Source organism: Macadamia integrifolia, unplaced genomic scaffold, assembly GCF_013358625.1.
Source record: "Macadamia integrifolia cultivar HAES 741 unplaced genomic scaffold, SCU_Mint_v3 scaffold652, whole genome shotgun sequence".
NCBI lineage: Eukaryota > Viridiplantae > Streptophyta > Magnoliopsida > Proteales > Proteaceae > Macadamia > Macadamia integrifolia.
Genome location: NW_024870506.1, coordinates 168683 through 187946, shown reverse-complemented (window position 1 = coordinate 187946; position 19264 = coordinate 168683). Strand labels below are relative to the sequence as shown.

Genomic DNA, 19264 nt, shown 5'->3' with positions numbered 1-19264 from the left:
AAAAATGGCGTGCGTGGACGGAATAATCGATAAAGTGGAATATAACCAAAAGTACCCTCAGTTTTCCTAAAATTACAGAAAACCCAATAAAGTTTTTCTTTGTGTAGGTGATGAAGCCATGAAGGAGCAACTGATCGTACTACATCCACAGAAGAAACAATGGATTGGAATCTTTCATCTTGTGAATGATTGAATTGACAAAGGATCTATTGCTTTGAATTAAGATATATGTAACCGTTAGATTAGAATCTAATAAACTGAGATTAAATATTCTAATCGGTTGGGTGTTCCATGGTCCAATGATGTCCTGAAATCATTTTGATGATACAAGATTCCAATCGAGAGGTTATTATCTTTAACTTACTATCATTCTTTGTAGACATTTAGCCCATTCTAGAATAGCTGACCTTTATGACTGTGGTGGGCCCTACTGGAGCCGATAAGACTATGGTCGCCTTCAAAGAGGAGGTAGTTGCCATGACCATGCGCTTGAAGCACGTGGGGGAGGGAGTTGGAATATATAAATTTAAAAACAGGGGAAAATAGAATTTTCAGCCCTTTACACATCTTTTATGATTTGTGAAAAGACCCTTTTACTTAATTTATTATTCACAACTTGACCAGTGAAGTTTGAAATTTGGACCCCTTGTTTATTTAATTGTTTGTGGAAAGACCCTTTTTCTTAGTTTGTTATTCAACATCAACAAATAAAAATTAGAGAAGGGTTTGAAAGCTAGGTGAGTTTGATAGTATGAATTACCAACCGTTGGATTGGTATCTAGGAGGTAGTTATGTAACTAAACGTTGTTGGTTCTTGTGATGGTGATGTCATTGAGAATTAGGTTTCCATTAAAAACTAAAATGACCATGTTGGCAGATTCATTGGTTCACTGAAAATATTTTTAAAATACAAGATCCCATCAGGAAAAAAGCTCCCATGCCATGCAATAGAGGGATTTCTTTTTAATATAAAATATTTTACACGATTTATTTTAAAAATACATGTTGCATCTGAAAAATAAAATTTAAAACAAGATAAATATTTTAAGGAAGAAAGTTTTTCGTGCGGGAGCCGAGAGCGCAGCCTTCATGCAAGCACTCGTGTATTTTTCACTTTTTTCCCCAAAAATGATTTTTCTACTCTCATAGATTAGACCAAAAGAAGTAATGTTGATTGGGTCTCACACAGGTGTACAGGCCATGCTTCTGGACGGAAAACACTTCTTTATATATTAATGATAGTCATGCTGTCTTAAAAGTGAAAAATTCCACCTTTGTTGAATTCCCCCTTGTGCTCTCTAGCACAAAGGCCACATAGCCTGGTAGTGAGCCCCATCCCTTATTTTAATTGGATATTAGGCTACAACAAATATAAATTAGTTGTGGCTATCTAAATGACACATTTGTAGGTTTATTTAGAACTAGATGCATTTTTTTTTTATTGCCCTTATATTATTCTTATAAGATTTTTACGTTAGAAATAAAAGATGAATTTTAAAAAATAATTTGAAAATGAATTATTATTATATCATCCTCAAAAGCTATCATTGTCAAGTATTATTTTTTTTAGTACAAATGTGAATTAGTATTTTCTTATTGATTGCACTCAAAAGGTAAAAGAATAAGATTACAAATTATTTGACATTTTAAAGGGTGTCAATAGGAAAATCCCAAATTGAATTTTTTTTTTTCTATAATAAATCTTATTATATGTTTATGCCAAAAAGAAGACTGGTAGGCCGTGTGACCCATATGCCAATGCAATGACCAATGGAAATGGACACACAATCATCCAATGAGGTGGGCTCATAGGGCAAGGTGGTCATATCCCTTTTTTTTTGCTTTTTTGTTTTTTTGTGAAAACAGGATGGTCAGATCACCCTCCCCTATGTCTAAGACCTCTAGGCACATGCACCACACGACTTGGAAGCGATCCCTCTAATCTCAGTTTCTTGGGCTGATCCTGAAAATCCAAAATCCATATGTTCACTGAAATTGACAAGTGTTATAAGGGTATTTTTGATATTCTATTTGTTTATTTACAATTATACCCTCTTCATCTACCTTATTCCTTTATCTTTAAGATGTGTTATGTGTAGAAGACACTAGTTAATGTATTGGACAAAAGTTCTAGCCAATCAAAACCTTCTCTTCAACAAAATTTGATTTGATGCCACATGGCACCACTCAAGATCTCAATAACCTTATCCACCACCAATAATCTCATCTTCCCATTATCCACTTCCACATCCAAATCCAAAACCAACCATTTTCCTTCACACATTACATACTAACCTTTTTTCTCTCAATTACAAGCATTCACCCATCCTTCAAATCTGTTAGCTTAGAGCAGATAAGAAAAGGAACAAAGAAGAAACCTCTCTTAAGGGTGACTGTGAATCAATGGCCTCTGCCTCATGTTTCCTCCACCACCATGCACTCTCCACCCCCGCCAGATCCTCTTCACAGCGCCCTGCTGTGCCAATCTTCAAGCCCACCCAGCTAGTCTGCAGGGCTCAAAAACAGGCAATCCATGAAGATGACAGCAATGCCGTCGTCTCCCGGCGATTGGCTCTCACAGTTCTCATCGGTGCTGCCGCCGCTGCCACTAAAGTTTCGCCGGCTGATGCTGCTTATGGTGAAGCAGGTAATTTGTTAATTTAATTATGATTTTTATTCACTTTGATCAAAGAATTGTATAAGAAATTTTGAGAATTGACCATTTCTAATATGTAACACATCCATTAAGTACGCTTTGTTTGGGCAATTAATTCTTTTTTTTAACTGAAATGCCCTTATCAGTGATGAAATGGGTTTTGGTTAATTGCAGCCAATGTGTTTGGTAAGCCAAAGACAAACACTGACTTCTTAGCCTACACTGGAGATGGATTCAAGGTGTTGATCCCAGCAAAATGGAACCCTAGCAAGGAGCAAGAGTTCCCCGGGCAGGTTCTGAGATATGAAGATAACTTTGATCCCAACAGCAATCTCACTGTCCTTGTCCAACCAACTGATAAAAAGACCATCAAAGATTTTGGCCCACCAGAAGAATTCCTCTCTAAGGTAATATCTCCATTAATTAATTTCCAATATTTCTCTAACTAATCATCATGCTTGTTCTTAATTTTGAGACTTATTTCAGAATAGGAATTATTTGAATCCAAGGGTAGTTTTTGGAACTTCATAATATGATCTGATAAGGTCTGTTTGGTAATGATGTATTGGCAAAATTTGGTTTTTACTGAATATAGTTTGTTGCATAGGTTTATTGGGAATATTCACATGAAAACTACAAAGCCAAACATGTCTTTATAAGCTATATGCATATCAAGTTTGCAAGTAATGTTAGCTAACTACTAGGCTATATTGTGATTTTGTGCAGGTGGACTATTTGCTGGGGAAGCAAGCTTACTCTGGCAAAACTTCTTCTGAGGTAAATTTGCAAATCAGAAACCTGAAACATACAAGCTATGGATCTTGACCTATTAAACCAGTTACAGTTAAATTCAAGATCTACTTTGAAAAAACAGTTGATAAGGTTTAATTGATAATTCTATTTTACTTAGAAGATCAATCAAAGTTGAATCATATTTATCACAACTAAATAGGGTTGGCCACATGGATCTGTGCAAAGGCAAAATAAGAATAGTAATTGTAAAAGGAAAGAAACACAGCAACAAAACTCAGAAGAAACCACCTAAAGGGGATCAGCTCCATGGATCATAGTCCTCCAATCAGCTCTATTCGAGGTCATACTAGGAACAAGACCTAGACTATGCATGTCTTTCCTCACTGCCTCTGCTATGATCATTTTAGGCTTACCCCTAACTCTTTTAACTCCTTCAATTTGGATCCATATTCGTAGATAAACAACTAAACAATTATGACTTTAATTGTGATTGTTTTATTCTCATCCTTTGCTATGTTTGAATCTTTTTAGGGTGGCTTTGACCCTGATGCTGTTGCTACTGCTAACATATTGGAGACTGCGACTCCGGTGATCAGTGGAAAACAATATTACAACATAAGCATTTTGACGAGGACGGCTGATGGAGATGAAGGTGGCAAACACCAAATAATTACGGCCTCAGTGTCGGATGGGAAGCTCTACATATGTAAGGTGCAAGCAGGAGATAAGAGATGGTTCAAGGGAGCAAGGAAGTTTGTTGAGAGTACTGCAAGTTCTTTCAATGTTGCTTAGAGAATATAAATGTGGGTATGTTTTGACTTAATTTGTAAATGATCAAGAAATGCTATCAGGGACTTCCTGTTTTAGTTCAAGAGATTCTCAATTTGAGGGAGTTTAGTAATGAGAGCTATATTGGTTTGTGGATGGTTACGTGTTGGAAAACTTCTATACATGATTAAACCATGGTCACTTGGTTGAAGCCAATATAGAATTACCTCAACCAAGAAAAGTTCTTGAACTCTAGACATATCTCCTGAGATTTTAGATAATTTGTTTAGTTTGTACCTACTAGAGATATCATTTACACTGAAGTTACGTTGGTCATGATGTACCATTCTCCAATTTAGTAGTAGAGCATTCAAAACCTCATAGTTTTAGAATAACTTCATTGTACCATAGTAGTCATGGTGTCTAGGCGATCCAAGGCCTGGAGGAAGCCTGGACGCAAAGCGACACCAATAAGACAACCAAGGCGTCTGCCTAGGTGACCCAAGGTGTTGGAACGAGCCTAAACACAAGACAACACCAGTAATGTGAGCCAAGACATTGGAAGAGGCTTGGGGAAACGAGACATCAATAAGGCGTCCAAGGCACCTGCTTAGGTGATGCTTAATAACTATGTAAAACAATAGAGGGCATCTGATAAATTAATAGATGATGAGAACGGCATCTCCCCAAGAAACCTTTTGGAGCATGCATATGAATCATGATCATGAACCAAGCAAACAAAAAAGATTTTAGTCAGAAAAAAAGATAGAAGATCTAGAAATTAGAAAGAAATAAAATTCCAGCAGTTCACCTTTACCCGTGTGGTTTGGGAGAATTGGAGACTTGGGGACTCAGAGACTGGAGGTGTGAAGTTTGGCCCAAACAAATCAACCATCAGGCAGACCATCTCTTAATACAATGACTAAAATGCATGCACAGCTCTTGATAAGTACATGCATAAGGTCAAATCTTGTTGAAGCATTCTCATGGTGCAACTGAATAAGTTTCTATGAATCGGCATATATTGTGTAATCTGATGGACCAGCGTAAAATACACCGAGAGAGAAAAATTTTTAGCTGCCACCTAAGTTGCAGTCATGTAGCATACAACCTTTGCTCGCAGCCAAAGAAATGGAATTATTTTTTTCCATCAAAGGTTCACAAATACCCTCCTAGGTTTTAATATTTGTTTTTTTAATTATTATTTAAAGGGGAAATTACCTAGATCCGAAACCCTCATCGTCATCAACAAACTTGAAGTCTCCGAAACCCTCATCGTCATCAATGTTTTCAATCGGCCTTCGTGGAGAAGGAAGGAGAAAAGGCGGAAGAGGAGAGGAGAGGAGAGGAGAGGAGATGGGAGGGGAGGGGAGGGGAGGGGAGGGGAGGAAGTAGGTCCCACGTGCGATTAAAAATGAATTGAATAAAAATAAAAGAATTGAAGTTGGGGTATTTTAGGAAGTTTACTTTATTTTTTATTGAACCGCACGAGCAATAACTAATTTTGGGGATTGAGTAAATATTTTCAATGTTGAAACTAGTCAATGTAAAATAAATTTGAAACTCACTTATCTTGTAATTTATTTTCTTATCTAGTAGATCTAGGTAATTTCCCCTTATTTAAATTGGGAAGAATTCCTTCTCATTAGTGATGTAACCATACTATGGGACTCTTGTCCCATCACAAACTCATCCCCTTTTGTCTTGGGAAAGTATCTTTCACCTTGGCATCCTACGGTATGAGTGGCGACGAATTTCTCCCTCGCCCTTCGCCATGGATGTGGGTGAAGGGAAAGGCTCGGTCTTTCTTTTCTTTTTGCATACTTGCCATATCAATTACACTATTCTCATGTATATGGTGTTCACATGCTAATTTGGGGCTTGCCAATTTAGATGAAAATTTTGTGGCTTTTAGCCTCTAAAATTCAAAGTTCCATGCCACATGACAAACATAGGTGGGTAGATCCAAAAGACCCTACATCCATCTCAATATTCAAATTTCAATCAAAAAAAATAATAAGGGAAATTTAAAAAATTTACAAAACATGCACAAACCCCAAACCCCATTTAAGGAAGGCAAAAATTCAGTTACCCACCCTGCTATAATGGTCTGTCAACTCTCTCTCCTTTTGTCAAACTGACTATAATATATATATATATATATATATATATATATATATCATTAAGAAAATTAAATCACGCTAAAACTTATCAGATAGACTATGGTGTGAAAAATAAGCCCCATTTAATATGAATGCCAACAATGATGCCACATGATGGGAGAAATAAGCTTTATATGGACTTGCTAAGGTCATTTGGCATTTTTTTGGGTTGCACATGACCCAATAAGCAATTTTGAACATGATTGATCAACGAAAAGAATCCTACCATATGATGCAGGTGGAGTCCTCCATGGGTGCTAAAGGATCAATGATCAAGATACCATTACTTTGGAAAAACATCCTGAGTTTCAAAATGGATGATATTTTCCAAATTTTTTAGTACTGTATTTTAGTAAAACATTTTCTCATTTCTACTCATACAATTTTGTATTGTTTTCAATTAATCTTGTAAAATATTTTACCACAAAACAAATACACCTTAAGTAAAAGTTTCTTTAATGGGACAGATAAGAAAGTAAGAAACATATGATAAACTAAGGAGAAAGAATTTTGTTTCTGTCCCATAAAAAAATAATAATAATAATAAAAATAAAAACTAAGGAGAAAGTTTTTTCTATACTACGGTTGCAAGAAAAGTACACCTATCCAAGGTTATAAATGTCCTACCCCTATATAATACAAAGTGGGTAACACTCGCATTAAGGAAATGGTTCTCTGCCTAGTAGCACCGCCTACGCTAGTGGTCCATGTGTCTATTTCTCTCGTTCCCCAAACAAGAAACAAGAATATTTTTTACATGGTGAGAAAAGAGATAGACACATGGGAGCAATGACGTAGACCACACACCTGAACATGGTTTTTTTTCTTTTTCTTTGAACTTTAAACTCACTTTATAACCACTTCCTACGTTCTTCCAGCTGAAATTCGAGGTAGGTTAGAGATCCTTCTTCAGATGGTCATATATTGTACCCCTAATGGTTTGTCTAGATCCCGAATGGCTCCTCAAAATGAAGGCAGATCCAATTATATCTTTGATAATTTTGATGAACAGTTAATAAAACAGTCAGTATTATTATCGGGTCTGATAATTTATCGGGTCCCCAGAGTGTCATGGGTCTTCAGAACCAACCCACATCAAATTTTATCAGTATTGGTCAATGAAAATACCTAGATAAAAGTACCCTCCTGATAATTCCAGGTTCAAGAAAATACCAAATTGCAAAGTCTAACCTAAAGAGGTATTAGGTAGAAGGTGTTGTTTTATCCTGTTTCAAAGAAATCCACAATAAGAGCTTATTTCCTGTGGCTAAGCACGTAATTTGAAGATTGATGAAGGGGGCATATCTGTTCATGAAAATGCCTCCTAGAAGAAAAATATGTTTTGAAATGTGAAGCAATAAAGTCTGAACATCATGAATTCCTAAGATTTTCAAGAGTTAATACTATGTGATCTAAGAATATCCAACATTCTAAAGCTCATGCAAATGTCATTTCAGCAGATGTTCATACAGTTGAAGAGACTAAATCATCCAATGCTTTCAAGAAAGAGACATTTGAAATGATCACAATTATCAAATTAGGAGGGATAAAGTAAGGAATGATCATATTAAAGCTGATTTGAGAGTTGTCATGATTCAAGACAACCTCCAATAAAGTTGTTTGAGGTAGTATGACCATGTTTAACAAAGCCCTTAGGATGCACCAGTAGGCAGAGTGATCAAATTCAGATGGAATGCGCTAAAAGAGCTATAGGCGGACTAAAATGGTTAAAAGAGTATTCAGGAAAGACGTGCAGAGATTAAGTCTCAACTCTAGTATAACCTCAAATAGAACTGTTTGGAGAGCAAGCATCCAAGTAACCCCATTTAGGTGCGATGTTTCTGGGGTGTTGCTATGTACCTTTCTTTTTTACTTTTATTATTATTTTTCTCTCTCACGGATCTATGTAGTTGACTCCATTTAGTTGGGAAAAGGGTGAGTTATTGTACAGTTATCAGATTAATCATATTACCCTGGATAAGTCGAAAAGCACAAATGATCAAAAGTTGCATCATTAGGATTATTTAATGGAAATCCTGTCCAATCTAGACTACAATTCAAGTAATCAAATGGTAAGTAGCTATATAGATACTCTAGCTATGGTCTGTGGGACTAGAAACAAAGATTGAATCAGTAGATAAAATCAACATAATGTATTGAACTAGATGAATAGTTACAACCTGCTTTTGGTTTTATTGTCTTCAAACAATATTTCAAACAAATAGCATAAATCAATTACAGGAGATCTTGGAAATAAACAATATCAACCAAACCTCACCACAAATAATAAAAAGGTAAGACTATATTATCCAAAACTAGGAATGTAGACCTGCCTGTTCAACTGTTAGACCAAAACTTTTACCTGGAAGGACAAGATTAAGATTTCATCAACACTGGCTAGACTAACCACATCACCACACTGGAATCATCGCAAGAAAGAGGATCAGTCTCTCCAGAAAGGCAGTCAGGTTAGTTCCTATGTACAAATTATTGATCCAAGTCCTCAATTTGGAAGTGACTACCACTTCTTTGCTCTTGCACATAGAATCAGATTGACATCTCCTTCAGCAAGAATCTCTCCATCATATGTCACAATCAGTTGCCGCACAATGTATGCCACAAATGTGAAATGCCATATCCAACATGGTCTCTATATCTGACAATTTAATTAATTTCCTAAAATCAGACGCCGTCAATTGCTAATCAATCCAATATTAAATTCTCTGAATAAAGAATTTATTTTTTGCATATATCTGAATCAAGTAAACGTTTTTCTCATTCTTATTTCTCAGTGAAAAGGGTATATGGGTAGATGCATCTCAAGCTGATTGTAATTTATGCCAACAAAGAGTGAACTCTAAACTGTAATTGTTCACCTTCTGCCCTTTTCTTTTTCCCCTTCACTCCATTTACATATTTACGTTTCTTTTTTCTCAGATATAGGTCATGGCACACCTTATGCTAATGAAAATTTCCATTTACTCATAACATGTTAAATGGAGAACTCATGAAGGGGAAAATTAAGAGTGCTGGAGAGGAGAACAACATATGGTAAACAGATCCTGGACTAATGTATTGCAACGCATTCAAAGAAAGCCATGAATATTAGGGTCCGATAAGGATGCAGCCGTGCAGGAATTCAAACACCAATGTAGCATCTGATCCAAAAGCATTGTAATGCAGACCAATAACCCAAAATCCCAGAATTAGGATTTAGAGAATAGGACCTGCTAGTAGAACCCTGGGAAACAGAACATAGTTTGAAAAGTAAGGATAGACAAAAGTAGGAAGAAACTAGATGATGTATGTTATTAGATGCAGAACAGGATGTAATAATAGTGAATAAATAGAAAACAGAAATAAGAAATGAAACAGAAATTTAAGAAGGCCAGATTAAAGTAATTGTACGATAAAATCGAATACATAAAAAAATACAAATATATTGCGCTTAAAACTCAAGTCAAATGTTCCTGATAATCAGCACTTCAGTTTGAGTAAATATTCCAGATTTCTCTGACAGTTTGTGGGGGGTGCAATGGGACTGATGTGGACAGATATACAAAACACGACAGAGGCATGGAAGTTGATACCTGAGTAACTAAGTTGAGTAAGTTCACAGAATTAGAATATAATGATATTAGAATTCATTGACCAAGAAATATGAGAGCCATAGGACTAGTTTTCTAACAGATATGACAACTAGAAAACTGACAAAATAGAAGTTAAAAAAGGGATGCTGCAGGTACATAATGGAAATTAGAAAACTGACCTGATAATTGAGGAATTGAACTGAAACAAAATAAACTAGAAGGGGATAGAAGAGCGAGACTGGCCATTGGAGTCCACTAACAAACAAAATTGAGAACCCACCAATCCACCCAAGCCTGCTATTAATCCAAACAGCTGAACTGAGCAGAAAGCTTATCAGTATTTATAAACTCTTGAAATGACTAAATCTTAAATTCCTATCCTTCCATAAACTGGGAATCCACAATAACAAAGGAAAACATCAAAACAGACCTAACACCATTGCCTATTGGCAACTCCAAATAGCATTGGACTTAGAATCAACTTCAAGAAATGACAGAAGTAACTAATGACTCTTTCATGTCCTAGGAGACTACTACTAAGACTCCAAACTGAAGAATAAGAAAAGAAACTGACCCACAACTTGACTGACTAAATTCCTGCTAGAAGTAAGAGTTAGAATGTAAAAATAGAAGGAGAAACAAGAGAACAAGAGAATGGAGGGTGAGAAAGAAGGAGAAGAAGAAGAGGAGGATAGTAGAAGAGAATGGTAGAATGTAGAGAAAAGATTCTCTACCTCATATATATGGCTACACTAATAAGAGATAAGGAATTACTTACACCTCCCTAGGAAGTAAAAGGAAAAATAGGAAAGACAAAAAGAGACAATGATATAATAGACTGGTTCCTAAAATACCCTTATTACATAACACTAAGAATATACCCACACGCTAGTGCGTCCTTCTTTTCCCTTGGCTGACACTGTCTAAACTGAACAATCTTCATATTCAAGTATCTATGCATTACAGTTTTGCTGTTTGGTTGATGCTAAATAATTTGTTAGGAGTCAAAAACATCAATTTCGATACACTCTTGGATACTCATGAACTATGACAGGTCACTGAATAGATGGAAGAGGCAAAAAATAAATATAAAAGTAAAATGACAGACGATGGCAGCAGAAGACATAGTAGCTAATGCAATCACGAAATTTAGAACAGGGAAAGAGATTTAGTGATGTAGGATGGCCCCAGAGAGACAAATTGGCATTCTAGAAAGTCAATGCAGCATTAATAAATAATGAATAAGGATAAGTAACTCAAGAACTAGAGTGAAGTACAGAGTACTGCATAAGGCGAGTTCAAGATGAAGCACTGAATAAGGGGAGATCAAGTTTAATAAACCAAAAACCGAATAAAGGAGGCAGCATAATTCAATTGGGCCCCAGTAGACTTCATTTTAAGCCCTAAATGGATCATATGGGTTATAGACAACTATTTTTGGGGTTTTTTTACTGTGATGAGCCAATTATATGAGTCCAAATATGAGAGGTATCACTAAGCAAGAGATTTGCCTTTAGTTTGAATATAAGTTAGGTTTTTATTTCTTTACTTAGTCTCTTGGTGAAGCAAATTAATTTCTATTTTGTTAGTATTTCCAGAAATTCTGGAGGACTTCACATTTTATTCTTTTCCTTGGTTCCCAAGTTTTTAGACCATAGGAAATTTTCTTTTTAAATTTACCGAGTTCCTAAGGAAAGATTTAGTTAGTTTCTAATTTGGGTCCGATTGAGTTAGTCTAAAAATATATGCCATAGTATCTATTGATTTGGTGGAGAATTAAATTATTGAAAGTTGATTTTCTGATTAAATTATTGAAAGTTGATTTTCTGACTTGCCGTGTTTAGCCACTAGTGGGCATTCTGATGCTAATGTTTTCTGTTTTTTTTTTCCTACCTAGTTGATCTCTTCTTATGGTTCTTTTTCTTAATCGCAGGTTAATTTTTTTTCTCCAATCGTATACTTCATTTATTTCTCTTATTCTTGTTTCTATTTATTTATTTTTACTTCTACATATCCACTGATATCCTGTTTTCCCTTCATTTCTGTCCACTTCTTCATAACTTCATATTTTCAATTCAGATTGCCCCCAAACTTGATATATCAGTCTCTGCAAAAAAAAAAATAATAATAATAATAATAATAAAACAAAATCATCAATTCCAGCCGATAAACCTAAGTTTAATACCCTTTTTTTCCACCTGAATACCACTAACCTGCACTATCCGAGAACCACAATAAATCCAATTGCATTCTGTTTTATTTTGAATTTTCCTCCATATCTTAGCATTAGTTCAACCCAGTCCAGAAGCCTGCTCGAACTTGAAATCAGAGCCAATTGACCCCTAGTTATTGAGATATGGGAATTATCCTATTCTGCCTTATTTTCTCTACCTACAGTAGAGCCTGATGCAGTTTGGCGATGGATCTAGCATATCTTTTATTTACTTTCCTTTTTTAGAATTAGAATTAGTATGGTAGATTTTTCTTTGAGTGAGAATTTTATTTCTATTTTAGTTAGATGCAATATTTGTTTCAAATAGGAAAGTAGGACTGTTTTCAGTCTTTAAATAGGATTATTGAACTCAACTGAGATGAAAAAAAAAATTGAATGAATTTGAAGAGATATGTTTTGGTTTGAATCGATGACTGCCATGGGTGGTTTTCTTCCCTGAAATTCTTCTTTTCTTCCTCTCTATTTCTTCTGGTTTTTCCCTTATCTTCCTCTTCTTCTTCTTTCCTCCTTATTTTCCTCTTGCTGGCTGAACCCCTGTTCTGGGCAGTAGTTACATCCCTCTTGAAGCTGATCGAACTCCCTCTCCTTTGATCTGTTTGGACTGAGATTTGGAAAGAAGGAAGCCCCTTCATAGTTGACTTGAGGCCTAAAACCTTAAGCCCCAATAACACTCCCTTGGTTGGATCGAACTCTGCAAGCAGGCTGACCCTCCTTCTTCCGCCAGCAGCTGTTTCAGACATCAAGTACCTTTCTCCATTGTGTTGCTTGGGTAGCTTATGAAGTTTAAATAATGGAGAACTCCAATAGCAACCTGTCCTTGAAGTTTCGAAGCCAACGGAGAGCCCACGAAGGAATTCTCCTTTCTAAACCAGAAACTGGTTTCTGCCTTTGGTTAGTATCGTGAGAAGGAAGAAGGTGATTTCTTCTTTTTATTGTTAAGTGACTTAATTTTCTATATTTATAGTTAACCCCCTCCTTTTCCTAAATTTGTGTTCTGTTATTCCCCTCATCTTTTGTAATTCCAGAATGCCCCCTCTTTATTTTCCTATTCCAGTTTGTCCCATTATTTATTTTCCTCTCTTTTAAGCTCTTAAAATTGTTTCTGAAATTACAAGAATACCCCTCAACCATTACATTGAGCTTCTTAGTCATTCTTGAGGGCCCTAAGTGATCCGATTTCGGTCCTTGAAACCCGGATCAGCATCAGAGCCCTAATTCTGTAAATTAAGGTAAGGTTTCTTGGGCCGCCACCAATTTGTATCTCACATACATCACATTGACTCTATGTACATAAGCGGTGAACAACTCCTTAAATAGTTAGTTTAGTAAAACTGACATTAAAATCACAATTTCTATCCTGAATATAGTTTTTTTAAGAGTGTGTCTGTGTTTCTTTTTCAAAGAAAATAAATATGAAGCATCTGCCAATTTTGCAGAAGCATAATTAAATTAATAGCAAAGGAACTTACCCGCAATACCAAGTCATTATTCATGTTTCGTAACATTTTCTGCAGTTGCTTTTCCTGCAAAGTATGATTAAGTTTATATGTTAACAATAAAGTACTCAGAAACAAGATTGAAGTAAAGAATGTGAAGAAAGACCAAAAAGAAATAGAAAGATCATAAGACATCTCCAAAGAGAGTTGGGGATGATGTTAAGATTTTTTATTCAAACAAAAGTTAGTTTCCATTTTTTATTGAATTATATATATATATATAGAGAGGGGGGGGGGGAACAATTATTCATTATAGAAAACAGTAGTCCAAGAAATTTATGTTAGATAGCCACCAATGCCAACAGGAACTATGTAATAATGGAGAAAGAAAAGCAATGGAAAAGATACTACTTGATGCGGATCCGGATTCTAAAAGTCGGAATCGGATCACTTATGGGCCCACAATTAACAAATAATTCAATTTAAACAAACCAGTGGCAGTAATGTAATTTATGGCACAATTTAAAAACCCTTTTTAGAATGAAATAGCTGAATGGGGACAGATCTGGAATTAATCCCAAAGAAAACTCAATTCTGGAAATTTATTTGGTGCTTCTAATAAAGAGGGCAGAATTGTAATTATAAGTCACCAAGGTAATAAATGGGAAACAAGGAATAACGTGAGATGAGGGAGGGGTATTCTGGAATTAGAACTAAAGACAGGGACTATAGAAGATAATGGAAGAAGAAAGGGGCAACATTGGAAACAGAAAATTAAATGGTGAAAATCTCACTTTTGAGGGTTGTCTTCAACCTTCAGCAACGAACAGAACCAGCAGACATGGGACGACCTCAGATTGAGAGAACTTCTTCAGTAGGCCTCAATTTGGCTTGAAACTTCAGGCGAAGCTTAGAAACTGAAGGGTATATTGACTCTGACAGAGTTACGCCTCAAAATAGCTGGCGCAGGGGAGTTTTCTGCAGCTGCAACTAAATCTGCTGCTGAACAGAGAAGCAAACACTTATTTTGTTCAATCCTCTCAAAAGGAGATGTTCTCAGGGCTAAGTATCAAGGGCTTAGTTCGCCTATCAGTAAACAGCGTTCGCCCAGAAATTTGTGGGAAGGGGCTGTATCGGTGGAGATCTATCCATTCCTATGGTGCTGCAACTGCCGCCCAGAACTGGGGCTGGGAGAGACAACCAGAGAAGAAGAAGGAGAAGATAAAAGAAGAGAAGAGAAAATCAAAAAGAGAGGGTCACGGCAGCCATGGTCTAACCAAGCAAACATCCAATTTCAAATCAAAACTTCACATCTAAAACTGAGTTCTTCTCCATTACAAGGCTATTTAAAGAAAATAATGACATAACATTGGAAGCTAATTAAAATGGAAACTAAACCTAAATAGCAACTAAAATAAAAATCAAATCTAAATAAAATATTGCTAATCTAATTTCTAACCAATAAAGGAAAGTAAATAAAAAAATCCCAAATCAAAGAGATCCCTTCCATTGCCCAACTGCATCACTACAGAATAGACAGAAAAAGAAGATGGTTCCAATTCCCTATGCCCAAGTACTTGGTCAACCAGGTTACAAATTTCCCCCTCCATTATAATTATTGGTATTCAACTCAGATCAACTCGAAACCTTCTACAATTGAACTTTTGAAGATGAAATGGTCATCTATGCAAAGATGTAATGGCCAGACATAAACTTTTGAAGATGTGAGTATATGTAAATACTGGAAAGAAAAGGTTAAAAGAAAGATGGACAAACAAAACAAAACAAAACAACAAAGCTTGAAAATAATGGATCCATTGTTTTTTGAGTGTTCCAAAGAAAGACTAATTGCGACGGGTTAGATATAGACTTATGATTCTAATTGAATTCTGTCTAAAATTTCATGGTCTGTTATAGTGTGTGTTGATATACGTTTTTGTAGTCCTTACCATACAGCTCGAGCTTTCAAGAATAACGGTTGTAACATGGTACCAGAGCCAGAAGGTTGGGTGTTCGATCTCTGGTAAGTGCGACGGGTTTGTGTTAGTGTTGATATTCATTGTTGTAGCTTTTACTTGACAGCTTGAGCTTTCAGGATAAGCGTTGTAACAGTCATGATCAACTACAATTGGATGGATCAACAACAAATGCTAAAAAGGATTTTGTAAAACAGGGTTATCATGGAGACCATCTAAACGAACAATCTCCGTGCTCCTTTGGAACTTCCAATCATGTTTGTTGTCGAAGCGAGCTTTTTGCAGCCAAAAACTAGCCCCTTAAGCCCAGTTTCAGAATCTGTTTAGTATCGTATATATAGCCAATTATAAGAATAAACAAAAAAAAAAAAAAAATCTTGAATTTCTGGTTCTAAGCATAATTCCCTGATGATCAATGCTATTTCTCTGGGTCTAAATGAGTAACCAATTAACTAATAACAGGCATTGCATGATTACCAGGGTCCGTCCATAGATAACTTCATTAGCAATTAATAAATGGATGTGTTGAAGAATTTTTCTCTAGGAGACTAGGACCAATTGAGAATTTCTGTAGCCCGTCAGGTACCCAGCAGATACCAACAAATTAGGTAAAGTAAGGTTTCAACAAATTAGTCTCAAGCTAATGAACTATAAACATAAACCTTTGAAGTATTAACTGACAGACTTGTCGTCTTCTTCACTATCATGTTTCAAGATCTCATAGCCAACAACCTCCAGGGAATCACTAAATCAATTTCATTTCCCGTCCAGGCAATCATCTGAGCATGTCTAGAAAAAGGCTTGGCCATAGTTGTTGCAGTTTGTATTGGCACTACCAATAAAAAATTAAAATTTTATTCAACTATACGACAGTTAAAAAGTAGGTGTTGGGTATTTACTAGGGTGGATATGGAAACAGATGTAGCATCTACAGGCCCAAAATGATAGGAATCCAAGGGCTAGGAAAGGAAGAAAAAAATAGCATGAATTCCATATGCTTTACACAGTTTGCATCGCCACAGGTCATACTGGGATATTTAAATCATAGGCCACAACAAGAACCAATGGGGGTAGTATTTGTGTCAAAATAGTGTTTGATAAGCTCATATTTCGATAAAAACAATTCTACTATATGTAAACACCTCCATCTCCTCTATCATGTCCTCCCTTCGCCTCTTTGAGAGCCTCTCGGGTCTCAGCACTAATCTTCTGAAATCCCTCGTCTTTTCACCTCTGGGATCTCTGAGACTTTGAAAGCTCATCTCCTTGATATCAGGGTTTCTCCCTTGGCTCTCTCCCCATCAAATACCTTGGCCTCCCTCTCGTTCCTGCCAGGCTTTCAGGCCATCACTGCACCCCAATCCTCAACCTCTTGCGAGAGAGACTTCAACTTTGGAAGAGCAAGTTGTTATCCTACGCGGGTCGTCTTGAGCTTCAATCCATGTACCTTTACTGGTCTGGGATCTTTGTACTCCCTCGCCCAACCATCAAAGCTATTGAGTCTCCCATCAGTTCTTTTCTTTAGAAAGGATCCGATTCCACCAGGCTCCTCCCCCTAAGACCCTTGGCGTTAGAGGCTATCTCCTATTCCATTGGGAACGGAGCTTCTACTTCTCTTTGGCTGGACCCCTAGCATCCTTTAGGAGTCCTCCTTCATCTTCTCAGTCCCAGAACTGTCTACTCCTTGGGTTGGATAGGATGGCATATGTCTCCTTCGTCCTCCTGAAGGATGGGCCCCCTCTCCCCTCCCCCCTTCTCTAAACAGCATTTGGACCTCTCTTCCCGCTCTTCCCCCCAACCATAGAGAGAGGGAGGATTCCATTCTTTGGAATCCTCCTCCTACCAAGAGATTTAGCTTCTCCTCTGCCTGGAACTTTGTTAGGTCTAAAGTCCATCCTGCCCTTTGGTGCAAAATCCTTTGGTTCAAAGGCCACATCCCCCGCCACAACTTCACAGTCTGGCGGGCTCCCACCAACTACCTCCCTACGCAGTCTTGCCTCATCCACCGCCACATACAGTTTCCCCCCCACCTGCTACCTTTGCTAGAGAGGAACTGAGGATGTTGATCATCTTTTTTTCTCCTGCACTTTCTCTTCCACCATTTAAAAGAAAGTCCTTTCTCGATGTTGGCCTTCTAGTAGAAGAGTTCTCCCTCTTAGTAGGGAATGGCTTTGGACCTATATGACCTTTCATGGCCCACCATTTCTGATACTGTCGGCAAGCTCGCATTTTGTGCCACCACCAACCACCTTTGGATGGACAGGAACCTTTGTAGATGGACGTCCAACTCCCACACTTTTGAAAGGATTTGGAAGGTCATTTCATTTGATATCTCCACTAAAATTGCTACCCTCCCGCTCGCATTTTGTGCCACCACCAACCACCTTTAGATGGAGAGGAACCTTTGTAGATGGACATCCAACTCCCACACTTTTGAAAGGATTTGGAAGGCCATTTCATTTGATATCTCCACCAAAATTGCTACCCTCCCGCTCGCATTTTGTGCCACCACCAACCACCTTTGGATGGGGAGGAACCTTTGTAGATGGACGTCTAACTCCCACACTTTTGAAAGGATTTGGAAGGCCATTTCATTTGATATCTCCACCAAAATTGCTACCCTCCCGCTCTGCATGGTCCCTAACTCCCCTAGAAACAAGCCTATGTTGATTCCTAGAATCTCCCATCTTCTATTCTCCCCCCTCCCCTTAAGGGATTGTATCCATTAGTGGTTGTCTCCTCTTTTTAATCCGGCTTGTTCCCTTGGCTGGTTGTGTGCCTTCCACCCCCTCTTTCCCCTTGTATATTTTTTTTTCTTCTTGGGTAAATATATATTTTATTCATCCAAAAAAAAAAAAAAAAGTTTTGGGGCCATAGTGAATCAAATTTAGTTTTTTCCCAGGAATTTTAATTTGTAATTAAGTAGGCACAAGGTTATAATGGAGAATTTTAATTTGTTTGTAGGCTTATTACTAAAACATTTTATCGAAGATTCTGAAAATTTGTTATTTAATGAAACAAGAATCTTGTAACCAACCCCAATTAGTGGGCTAAAGTTTAGTTGAGTTTATATGAGCTGAGCTTACCCAATTTATATATTGGAAGCAAAGAGGAAATCTAAAATCAAGTCAGTTTACCCATATTTTATGAGAAAATATATATAAAAAAACAGGGAAATGACACAATACCATGTGAGAGAGATGCAGATAGCATCTGATCTATATTATCAATACGTCGTTGTATCGATTTTAAAAGTGAGTTCAATGATGATACTCTCTTACGAACACCCGAAATCCTGGCTGCATGCTGCATGATGCATGGCAAGGGTGCATCTTCTAATAGTTGATCAAGCTCTGCCAACATGCAAAATGGTGCAAAATGGGAGTATGTCAGACAAAACACAGATATATTTCAGCACCAATAAATTTATAGCACCAGGAAACCACAATAAAACAAGAGTCTAACTTAAATGAGGCAAGTTGTCCTATAATATCATCAGCTACGGAAACATCCATATTATTGTAACTTGGAGTCTTGAACTGTCAGACAAGTCAGGAAAGTGGTTGCTCCATCTGTCATTTGTCAAGTTCTAGCCTGTACTATCACAGGTGCAGCTCGAAAATTTATTAAGTATGGTTTATGTGGCTGGGAATTTTTTTTTTTTTTTTTTTTTTTTTTTTTTTTCAAAAA

General features: G+C 36.8%; 2 protein-coding genes across 3 annotated transcripts in view; one reads left to right on the top strand and one right to left on the bottom strand.

Annotated features, from left to right (window-relative positions):
• The first annotated feature begins 2286 nt into the window (after positions 1 to 2286).
• On the top strand, positions 2287 to 4333 carry LOC122069566 (oxygen-evolving enhancer protein 2, chloroplastic-like). Its single transcript, XM_042633616.1, has 4 exons — positions 2287 to 2647; positions 2831 to 3063; positions 3383 to 3433; positions 3941 to 4333. The coding sequence occupies exons 1-4, from the start codon at positions 2404 to 2406 to the stop codon at positions 4199 to 4201; spliced, it is 789 nt and encodes a 262-aa protein (XP_042489550.1). The 5' UTR covers positions 2287 to 2403; the 3' UTR covers positions 4202 to 4333.
• Positions 4334 to 8464: 4131 nt separating this feature from the next.
• Positions 8465 to 19264, bottom strand: part of LOC122069579 — a 15516-nt gene continuing 4716 nt past the window's right edge. Inside the window, exons 2-4 of one of the 2 annotated variants that reach the window (XM_042633632.1) lie at positions 18763 to 18927; positions 13632 to 13685; positions 8465 to 9580 (exon numbers count right to left, since the gene is read on the bottom strand). In XM_042633632.1, coding sequence (XP_042489566.1) covers positions 13648 to 13685; positions 18763 to 18927 — 203 coding nt within the window. In that variant the 3' untranslated portion in view covers positions 8465 to 9580; positions 13632 to 13647. The remainder of the gene's footprint in view (positions 9581 to 13631; positions 13686 to 18762; positions 18928 to 19264) is intronic. The other variant, XM_042633631.1, reaches the window with a different exon arrangement.